General features: G+C 44.0%; 1 protein-coding gene across 1 annotated transcript in view; it reads right to left on the reverse strand.

Moving 5' to 3' along the window:
* mbd2 (methyl-CpG binding domain protein 2) overlaps window positions 1-11766 on the reverse strand; it is a 38440-nt gene extending 26674 nt beyond the window's left edge. The window contains exon 1 of the mRNA XM_018754084.2: window positions 9832-11766. Within this exon, the coding sequence (XP_018609600.1) occupies window positions 9832-9947 (116 nt within the window). The 5' untranslated portion in view covers window positions 9948-11766. The remainder of the gene's footprint in view (window positions 1-9831) is intronic.
* Between the last annotated feature and the right edge of the window lie 349 nt (window positions 11767-12115).

Here is a 12115-nt window from a genome sequence, read left to right on the forward strand (position 1 = left end):
ATGTATGCCCTTAGCGTTATGCCTTCAATTTCAAGGAAACGGGATAAAACAGCCAAACCAAGTCTCAAGCTACTCTATTTTGATGCACTTTTTATGTAATGTCTATCAAAACTGAACTGTACAGTCACTCAAAACTGTAGCACTGCCACATCAGAGCTCCAGAGCTGCGGGTTATACTTAGGCCTCAGTTCTGTAAGAGATTTGCATGTTCCATTTGTTCAGTCTTGCCCCAACTTCCAAGGGAGTTCTGTTCTGAAGGCACAACTATCAGTAAAGTAAAAACTGTAGTACATCCGAAATAGTTTATATAGAACATCTCTAATTCACAATCAGAATGAAATTGTCATTATTCCTTACAACCTTGCAACAATTCTAGAAAGATGGATTTTATACATTTTATACATAAGTATGAGAGTAATTTGTTTCAATCTCCCCTAGGTACTTCAGCTTCCTTGTACATTTCACAGGCATGTTGTTATTGTGATGTTAAATCTGTTCATGAATCCATAGTCACCAGTAGTTCATAATCAAACTCATCATCCCAGCTACCAACCTTCACTCCTACCTCTCCTAAACTATGGTTGACCAGTTCATCCCATAAATATGAGAAATAGTTATCAGATTCCAGTCTCTTTAAACTTCCTTATGTATATAACAACCCTTGAGCAAGGTACTTACCCTAAAATTGCTCCAGTAAAACTTACCCAGCTGTATAAATGGGTAAATAATTGCAACATTGTAAGTCGCATTGGAGAAAAGCGTCAGCTAAATGAATAAATGTAAACAATAAGGCTAATAATGTCCCTTTTTCAGGTTAGGTTCTGTGAAAGTCTTGGATAAAGCTATAATATATAATATTACAATGACTTTTTACACTGCTATTGAACTGCTGACCAATTCTACTGTAAATATACACAGCAGCCAGAATCTTGTTAGTGATGAGGTACACTCTGAATATGAGCTTTAGACATATTACTGCTTGCTAACAACTAATTGCAAAAATGCAGACCACTTCTGAAATTCTAAATTCTGAAAATACAATATCTAGTATGGAAAATATCTGAATCCTCAAAAATCTGTACAAACATCCGGAGCATGTGGGGCCAGCGTATTCATTTTACAGAATCAATGTCTATTTATTCACCTAATGGACATCTTACCAGCCACAGTGGGCAAATTGCCTAATGATGGCCAATCCCTCTCCTTTCATGTCATCAGCACTTCTTTAAAAACTGGCTTGTTCATTTCACTGTCTTTAAATAGAAATTATAGATTTAAGTAAATGCCTATTTTACATTGGAATTAAAAGGTTTATCTTCATGTGATGGTGAGATGTGAAACTGTAAGAAACAGTGTGCACAAAGGAAAAGAGGGGGATGCTGATGTGGAGTGAACACAACTAAGACTCGCTGAACTGAATAAAACGCGTCCTTTCAGGTCAGCGTTACTGTGTGCATTTTAAGATACGTAAGGAAGTACAACGTTATGGACCAGCCCTGCTGATGACAGAATCACTGACTTTGGAAAAGAAACCAGTCCAACAACTATAAAGTCAGGTAGCTCATAGTCATCACAGTAATTACCTAGAAGGGTAAGAATCATGTTAAAGGTGTCTGAATAGTTTTCAGACTATTCTTTCAGTGCATTTTTCCTTTACTACATAACAGTATGTCAGTTTCAACATACCCAGTTTTTCCCATTTTGTTTTACATTTAAATTCAGTTTTTGGATGGTATTTTCGCGATCGTGTACAGATAAAAAGAAAAAAAAAAAAAAAAAACCTCTGCGTGGGACTACCTGTTTGGAATTTAGCCAATTCAGCCACATTTCCTGAATTCAGAATTCCTGACACAACCCATATGCAGTGTGAGCGTGCAACTACCCTACGATGGAGCGGCGCCCCATCCAAATTGTACTCTCTCACCCTCTATGCTTCATGGATATGTTATGAACTACCGTAACCCGTCATTGAACAAATGGTTACCGATGAATGAACGAACCCATATCTGTTCGCCCAGTGCCCCATCACTGGCCTTAATATTCATAAACATACACTTTTATAAATAACCTCTTGACCTTTTTGCTGTTCTGCACCTTACTGTGGGCCTGTTTTCCTTGTTTTCCAGTATAAGGAACCTGTTTCTCAACTCTTGGTGTTCTACAGGCATTCAAATCAATTCAATATTTCATATGTAGAACTCTTTTCACATACAATTACCTGATATACCCTGCATACCTAAAATTCTAGTGCTGTTTGTCCCACAAATTAACATTTTTAAACATTGTTTTGAATATCTTTTTGAATAACTTGGGCTGATATGTGGTATTTTTATTTGCATTATCATCAGCATAAAAGTTAGGTGTTGCCTTTATAGTTCACACAGGGCTAGATTCTGCTTTCACACACACACACACACACACACACACACACACACACACACACACACACATTTTTAGAACCGCTCGTCCCATACGGGGTCACGGGGAACCGGAGCCAACCCGGTAACACAGGGCGTAAGGCCGGAGGGGGAGAGGACACACCCAGGATGGGACGCCAGTCCGTCGCAAGGCACCCCAAGCGGGACTCGAACCCCAGACCCACCGGAGAGCAGGACTGCGATCCAACCCACTGCGCCACCGCACCCCCCAGATTCTGCTTTCACGCTTTCAAATTTTCGATCATTCAACAAGATGCCTGCTAATCAATTAACAAAAGTGTGCGTACTAAACAAAACGCTTATATCAGGGCAAAGTCTCATAGGCAGTGTACAGTTGCCCGATAATATCACTGCCCTGGTACACTTGGGAGCTAATTTACAATTGGGTTATGTAATAAAAAGGTGCGCCCCATTATAATGAATGCAAAATCCTCCGTTAGTATCATACACATTTAGCTTTTGGCCAGGGTGACTACCCCTGCTCATTTTCTAGCCCCTGCAAGTAAAAGTCCAGAGACAAAGTCGAATGGAGTCGTGGCTTTAGGCAGTAGGCATACAAGAGGAAGTCAAGCCTGACCAAGTCTTACTCCAAGCATTCAGCGCTGTCTGATGAATATATTCTCCGAGGCCCTTGCTGCCTAAAGGCTCAGCTGGTGTGAAGAGTGGATTTGGCAAAATGCAAGGGCGTAGGGCTGGAGTGTGGTTGACACATGCGGGTGGTTGCGGAGGGGATCTCGCACTCTCCTTCTCACCGTGCCTCCTATGCAGGACCCTCTCGGTACTACATGGCACAGACAGACCCACCCCTAGCGATCATGTATAAAGGAACTGCCTGCATGACAAGGAGAAATGTTAAATTATTCATTGTCTCTTCATCATTCGAGCTAGGGAACCTGCAATTCCAGAGGAAGAGTACGATGACGGTATTTCTCAGATAGGTGCTGATGTGGACTGAATATGAGTTGTTCGCAAAAATTTCCCTTTGTAACCAATCCTGCACTTTGAGGGTAATATTTTGGACTTATGTCAAAGAAAATGGTATCATTACTGATGTACAGAACACAGACTGTTGGTGAAATGTTGCAAGGCAAAAAAAAAAAAAAAAAACTATGGTGTCTTCCTAAATAATTTTGGTATTCCAATAATCAGTGGAGCAAGAGTTATTTGAATAACAACCTTAATAACCCAATGATTTAACATAGAAGGTTGTCTGTTACCCACTTTTGCAAAAACAGTGATATATATACACACACACAAAGGTTTAATTGGGTCTATTAATTCAGCTTAAGAAACTGTTAAAAAAAAACACCCAGGAACAGAATATACAAAGAATTGGTTTTTATATATATATATAACACACACACACACACACACACACACACACACACACACGGGGGGGTTGGACCGGGTCCTGCTCTCCAGTGGGTCTGGGGTTCGAGTCCCGCTTGGGGTGCCTTGCAGCAGACTGGCGTCCCGTCCTGGGTGTGTCCCCTCCCCCTCCAGCCTTACACCCTGAGTTGCCGGGTTAGGCTCCGGTTCCCCGCAACCCCGTATGGGACAAGCGGTTCAGAAAATGTGTGTGTGTGTATATATATGCACACACATACACACACACTTGTTCATCATACAGTATAAGGCATCAGCTTTCATAACTTGAAAGCAATGCTTCAAACTGTCAAAATACACATCCAGTTAAGTCTTGGAGAAAAGTTATGTGCCAAATTCTTAAATGTCAAGTACAGATACCCCTTCACTTACACAAATAGACCATTCTTCAACCCCTTAAGTCAGTCAAAAGTTACATATGTCAGATTCCCCCTCCTTTCCCACCATTCAACATAGGCTGTGTCAGACATATTAAATACTGTTTAAAAAAAAAAAAAAAAAAAAGGCCAAGTCAATTACATAAATGTTTACATTTCTATAAAGCACAAATTTAATTAAAAAATAGACAACTACATACAGTATGAGTACGGTATTGTATGTACTTATTTTATACATACAGTATCCTTCACTATCGTATTCACGGTTGATACGGCTAAACCTAGTTCCCGTGCTATAGACTATAATCTCTGTCCACCATCATACTTCCTTATTATTTTCAATTTCATCTCCAAATCGATTGTTGTACGCTTGCAAGATGGTTCTTGTTTTCCTTCAAGTGCATGTTTACTACCAGCCATTGTGACTAATAAAATGGGTAAAAAAAAAAAAAAAAAGAAAAAAAAAAACGCGTGACAAAAGCACTACACTAACAAGGGGAGGTGCGTTCACGGCTCAAAACACTGGGAACTGGGAAGATGTGGGTTCCTCCCTTATCCGCAGACCTGTGCTTAATGTATTCCAGATGTTTTACATTGGAACACCAAGCAAAATCCAAACCAGAGTGACAAGGATTTGAGCCCATGGCCAAATGGGAGCTGAGCTGCTCACTCAGGTGCTGCGAAGCTCCAGTGCCACCAACTGCACCTCTGGATGCTATCCATCCCAGAAAGCATGCCTTAAAGCACCTGGTAAACCAGGAAGACTGAAGCAGCTTTGGTTCCGAAGAAAAGGTAAAATGTGAGTTTTACTTTACTTTACTAGTTTTACTTTACCTACTAAAATTACTCAAATGTTTCCCCACACAAGAGTGCCCTCAGCTTTCACTCTACTGGTTAGCACTCTGCGGTGCCAAAGAGCAGTCTTTAATTGGACTGACATCTAAGGGCAGTAGACTCTGCAATGGCGTAACGAACAGTAACTTAACGTGCTCAAGAATTTCTCCGAAATTACAAGCAAACGCTCTGGGGCTGGAGCTTGGGCTGGGCATGCTCTGACTCATGACGTGACTCATATCAATATCCCTATCTGCAGTGCAAGACGGAAATATGCAGACACTGTTGAAGAGAGCAACCAAGATTCCGAAACAAACCCCACCTTTGTCCCATGGACAGCCGGTGGCACGCCGAGTAGCACTGCTGTCTCACAGCACCTGGGTGATGCGAGAAGACGTGGGATCGATCCCCACTCAGTCTGTGTGGAGTTTGCATGTTCTCCCCGTGTCTGCGTAGGTTTCCTCCATGTGCTCTGGTTTCTTTCCACAGTCCAAAGACACGCTGCTCAGGTTCACCCATAGAGGGCGAGTGACGGAGAGTGTATTCCGCTGATGTATGAATGAGTGACCTTTGTAAGTAGTGTATCTAGCAGTGCAAGTCACCTTGGTGAATAAGGTGTGTGGGCTGATAGCACTATATAGAGTTCAGGGATAGATAATCTGGATGTAGGCCACAACATCAATGCTTTCTCAACACAGCAAAGTTTTGATGAAAGTCCAAGTTGACAGAAACACAAAAAGACTCAAGCAGATGTGTCCGGCCTCCCAACACAGCGGAACCCTTTGAAATATCCTAAGATCGAAACTAAACAGTGCAATATTTCATTGACCAGGCACAAACTGGACTGAATTTACCTGAATACCTTCAACTTGTGGCAGAGAGCTTGGCGAGTAGCTAAGCAGCCTCCTGACACACCCAAACTAGACATTTACAGCTGTTCCACACTAAACAAAATCTGTGAATAATGAACTTGGTTGAGACAGCGCAACTATTAAGCGTTGCTTGCTCTGACGAAGTGAAATGAACAAATGAAAATGGGCATCGGCACTGAAGTTCTCAGCTGTAAGATTCAGTGGTTAAACCATTTCCTGTCACATTCCGCTAAGCACAGGCATATTATGTGTCCAATTGTGTGTTTTGGGCAGTACTTGAATAGGTCTCATCTAAGGTCAGAAGAAAATGCTTAACTGCTCAATTTACAGTACTACAAAAACTACTGTAGTACTAACGTACTGTAAAACAAATAATTCATAAGAGGAGAAAAATTGCTTTAGTCAAGTCATTCTAAATATCCCAAATCAAGCACTTTTACATCAAAGTGCAACATTTTTTTTTTTTTTTAAATCCCAGAGCAGTACTCAAAAGTCCTTCCTGTTGATAGAACGGGAAACACTGTTTTTAGGTGGGTCATCTTGGAAACACACACACACACATTTTCTGAACCGCTAGTCCCATACGGGGTCGCGGGGAACCGGAGCCTACCCGGCAACTCAGAGCGTAAGGCCGGAGGGGGAGGGGACACACCCAGGACGGGACACCAGTCCGTCGTAAGGCACCCCAGCGGGACTCGAACCCCAGACCCACCAGAGAGCAGGACCCGGTCCAACCCACCGCGCCACTGCGCCCCATCTTGGAAACAGCTATACGAAAAACTTTTGACAAATTGTTGGGCCCCGATTTATGGTAAACTGTAGAGGCGGTAATTAAAATAAAAATAAAAAAAAGGTTCTATGGTCGGGCCTGATTTTCACTTCACTGTATCACAAAGTAGGTGCAGTGAGCCGATCACAGGATGCGAGAAAAAAAAAAAAAAAAAAAAAAATTCATCACACACTCCAGCAAGGCCGCACCGAAGAAGTGGAGTCTAGCTATCACAACAATCTGCACATACTGGCACTTCCAACATGCTGTGAATGCATCATTTCGACAAGAATGAGAGGCATTTTAACAAGGGGTTAACAGCGACAGTCCCAGGATGACAGTGAGCCACACAATCGAGCGCTCTGCCACTGCACACAGGAAGGGTTAGTACCATTTCACTAGCGAGGGCTCAGTCACTTCCGAGGCTCTCCACAGCTGAAGCGAAACTGAGAAGCTTCCCTTCACCTTCTGCTTCATTACTGTACAGTTTTGGTTTTTTTTTTTTTTTTTTTTAAACAATCGATTTACTACCCATTACACAAAAACAACAAACACACAAATAAAAGGAATGTGAAGCACTTCCTAATAATTTCATTTAGATTTCTTATTTATTTTTATATAACGTTTCTGTATTTTATGCATTTTAAAAGCAGGCTTCATTATGTATGGGGACTTCACTTAAATAGTGAGATATATGAAATTTCCAAGAATTGTACATTTGCTCTCTATAATAGGCAAGCGAACAACTACGTAAAGTATATCTGCAGTCGCGAGAAAATTACAAAAATAACTCAAGTTCAAATTAGCTGTGTCATTTTATTTAAAAAAAGAGTAACTGGCTATTAACCGTACGCATTTAAATGTACTGTATATTTGTAAATTCATGAACACCCAAACGTTTCCACACAAATATCAAATCAACAAAACAGGTAAATACTGAAAATCTATCAAATGTCATCAAGCTTTCTTTACGAGGCATCTTACAAAACACAGCAAAAGTGCTGTTAAAATCTGTTCATATATTGCAAGGCACGAATCACAAAATATTCAAAAACTCGCATGATAACCACAAATTCAAAAGGTAGCGACAGAGGTGAGTCATTAAGTTAAAAAAAACAGTCATAGTAAGTTCAATATAAAAGGTCTGAAAATCCACGTTTTAGTATGTGAGACTCTAAAGCAACATTAGATAACTAGCAGCTTTCAAGAGATGCCTAATAGTTCTGCAATAATAGCTGGATCAGTCACAAAATGTTCAGGTCTGTTTAAAATGGTCCGGGAAATGGTGTTAAAAGTCATCGTACAAAGGCAGACTGCAGATGGAAGGAGGACCAGCGGTCAGTAGTCGAAGCTCGCCGAAACGGACGTGCTGGCACTCTTGCCAAAATCAAGAAAGAAAGGCTTTGAAAATGACCAAAGTGAATGAGCCCCTCTGTCACCCAACCACAACAAACATTCTGAGCTTCACAAAGTTGGTTTTTGCTGCAGTTCCGTCTTCTGCACTGCACAATTTCTATGAGCAAAAGCAACGTACCGCGAGGTAATGAGCACTAAACCGTGGACCCCTGAGCACCAGAAAAACGCAATATAGCCGGATGACTAATGTTCTAGTCTACACTTCTTCCTTCCTCCAGAAGCGTCTCTATTTGGAGCACGTCAAAAGATGCCTTCAATCCACGTTTTCTGTCGCCAACTATCAAGCACAGCGGTGGATCTATAATGGTACTGGCAGCCGTTTCGTGGGAATTATTGGGTCCAGCGGGCGCTCTGCACGGTTGCATAACAGCCAACCATTTTAAACAATCAGGTGCACCCTTTGGTGCCAAGAGCGCTGGATCACGACCTTCATTTCTTCACATTGAGCAATGGCTTTGTGGACACCAGGATGAGGTCAAACACCTTCTGTGGCCTTCACAGCTACCGGTGAACTCGTGGAAGGCGGCGGCGCTCCGGAGCGCAATTTAAACCTCCTTCGTCCCTCTAAGGACTCGGGGCTTTCCGTCTTATTCCGCGAATCTGAGCGCAGGATAATTCATTTGCTGATGCATTTCACGTTTCGAGCCGCGCCGCAACCGCACCGTCCGCACGGGTTACGAAAAGGCCGCCGTTACCGCCGAGGGCAAAGGTCAAAGGGGTGACCACAAACACACTTTTGAATAACTACCGTAGCAGACGTGTCGGAATACGCATTTCATTGCGTGCAATCGCACGAGCGGCTGGGAAACTCAGCTTTAAGACGTTCAAGGCCGCGGGCGTGGGGAAAACGAGCGGAATGGACTGAGGCCTGTTCTGAGGCGTCTGACATCATGGGCAAGCGAGTCCTGGCGGGAGCCCGCTCGCTGGGTATTTGGGGTACTTGAAGGAACGAAGAGGCGTTAAAAGTGCACATGAGACAAGCAGAGGAAAAACTGAAAGCGTCTAATACTTCTTTTTTGTTGTTGCTGCTGCTGCTGTCCTGTTTGTTGTTGTTGTTGTTGTTGTCGTCGTCTCCACCCAAGTGGTGTTTCCGAGCAGAAGCGGGGAGGTGACTTGAGGAGCACAGTGAGTGACGAGCGAGGCTGTTATCAAGGTTATCTCTAGAGGCACTTGGTTAAAAAGGCTGCGAACAAGATCGTGGGGCACAGAGAGGAGCTGTCAAACACGCTGACAGAGTCACAGAGGAGCCGAGCGACAAGCCGCTGCCTCGCTGAGCCTCTCTCTTGCCTTGGCGGCGCGGCGACACCACACGGCACGATGCCAACCAGCAACAGCCGCCTCGCTGACGGCGGGGCAGCCTGTACAGTAAGTATGGAGCGCTCGGGGAGCCGTGGGGAGACCACACCGGCCGCCCCCTTCTTCTCATCTGCCGGCTTCCGCGCCGATCCGTCACTTTCCTTTCGTGCCGTTCCGCTCGACTCGAGTTTACTAGTTTGAATCCGGGCGAACCCCGCCGCCGTTAGCTTAGCTACCCGCGCACTAGCCGCGCCGGCTAACTGTGTGTGTGTCTGTGTGTGTGTGTGTGTGTCACCGGACAGGACGGCTGTGCTCGCGCGCCTCCGCCGCGGACTGCAGTGCCGAGGTGACAATTCGCGCTTTTCTTTCCTGCCTTGACAGGTGAGTCGGCGGGCCGCGACCCCCCGCAGAGCCCATTCACCGTTTGTTTCTCCCTTATTTACCTGTAGTAGTAGACGTCGCTCTTGCCAGCACTGAGACCCGACTTCCGGATCACTTCTTCTTTCTTCCAGCCCGGGGGCAGAGCCGGGCAGTCCATCCTCTTCCTCTCCATAATCATTTATTACACTTTGAGCGCACCCCAGCCAATGCTGTTGAGACGGGGGGGGTCGCTCCTACGACACAGCCCCCCGAACAAAACAGACTGCTCCTTGAAATGCACCGTACCTTATGTACCAGCGGAAACGTAAGAAAGTTACTTTGGGGAACAGTGACCTTTACCGGTTAGATCAGGGCTCTTCTACCCAGCGAATTTGGACACCCTCGGTGCCCTTTACCGAGCGATCAGCGCTTGCTCACAGCCCAGACTCTCGAGAGTAACTCTGGAGATGAGCGTGGCCGCGGCGAAGCGAAGCCTGTGACGCCGTGAAATTTCGGCACTTCCCACACACTGACCGAGCGCCTGGCAACCACTGTGGCTCCGAGGAAGGCCCCGCCCTCGTAGCCCCGCCCCTCCACGTAGCCCCGCCCCTCCACGTAGCCCCGCCCCTTTCACGTAGCCCCGCCCCGCGCCGCGCCGAGACTCACCGGGCGTGGGGTCGATCCTTTCTGTGAGTGCTTACCGGGTGTAACGCGCTCAACACTAACTTTAAACATCTTTAGAGCTGAAGCGGCCATAGCAAAATATTCCGGGTAAATACACCATTGACTAATCTCGCTGACACCTCTGACTCCAACCGTATGTCTCCGGCCTGTTATATATTGAACTTCGAAGTTCGCAGTTATATTTAAAGTTATTCATTATTCATTTTATTATTACTTTCTCTATAAGGGTGGGCGTTTTTCATCAATTAAAAAATGCCTATAGAAGTGATTAGGCACTCATGCTGCTTGTATAAACTCAACTTGTGCTATCACCGCCCCACCTCATTGAATTCCGGGAAAGCCCATGGTTGTCCAATGCGAGGGTTACGCGCGGGGTACGTAACGTTCGTAACGTAGCAGTACTATGCGCGTAACCTGGTCACGGCGCAGCGCGAGTGAACCGCGCGGAGGGCCCGCGGTGTGAACACGCCTAGGTGGGGCTCTGCATCGGAGCAGAAATACAATAAAATTACCCAGAGTATGTTCAACAAGTTATGCAGGGCAGGTCAGGCCTAATAAAATTAAACTGAAAATGCGTATGAAGGTAGAAATAGAAGCTTGGGGAGAAACTGAAAGTGAAAGTGGTAAAAATAAAAATGCACTTTCAGAAATATTTATTATTAACCTCCTGCCGTTTGTGTAACCAGTTCTCATCTTAATTACTGTAACGGTTGATAAAACCAAGCGCGTTCTCTTTCTAGCATGATTAAAACAATGCATAACTGACTGGTTGCAAATCAAAAATGTGTAAATGAAAGTGAGGAGGAGGTTAAACTAGACTATGGTATCCAGAGACAACACTGTGAGTGTGAACTTGTTTGTAACTGTCGCTGTAACAGTTTACAAATATTGGCTGAACGCACGTGAATCATAGAGAAAGTAACTTTATTTTGCTCTTAATGAGAAAACGTGTTCTTGGCTCTCCAGTGAGTGCTTGGATGGCAGCAGCTGGCAGCGAGCGAAGGAAGGAAGGAAGGAAGGTGCGATTAGAGAAATCGTCCCAGTTGTAGTGCTGTGGTTACGGGGGATGTTGTCAGATTCATCATATTTTCTGGTAATTGCATCACCGGGAGTTCAATCACTGGAGGAAGTTGTGTCTCGTTTGCTGTCATCTCGTTTCCTCTGCTCGGTGATGTACAGCAGGGCGAGCATGTGAATAAAACCCTGTGCTTCATCACTGATTTTAGGAACACAGCTGTTTTCACTGAGAATTCATATTTATAACGGTTCAAATATTTTGTGTGTATTCATTTCCCGTGCATTTTATACATGTAATGTGGTGCTGTAAATGTACTGTAAATAGGCCTAATAATATATTTCAAATTATCTTGTATATATATATATGGACACACATAATATTTGTATGTATTAATATAAACTGAAAACAAGTTCAAGTGATTTCTGAGGAAATGGAAAAAAGAACATAAAACTCCATGCTCCATGTGGGGAAACATGAATATTTTTCCCAGGCCTTTAAGACAAAGTCAATGAGAACAGCTTCAGGAAATGGGGTAATGGAAAGAGTTATTACAAATTACGAACATTTACATTTATTAATTTAACGAGCACTTTTCTCCAAAGCGACTGACACAAAAATACAATTAGTGCATTACATTACAGGCAAGAGAGACCTGGATGCAGATG

The sequence above is a fragment of the Scleropages formosus genome, chromosome 6, assembly GCF_900964775.1.
Source record: "Scleropages formosus chromosome 6, fSclFor1.1, whole genome shotgun sequence".
NCBI lineage: Eukaryota > Metazoa > Chordata > Actinopteri > Osteoglossiformes > Osteoglossidae > Scleropages > Scleropages formosus.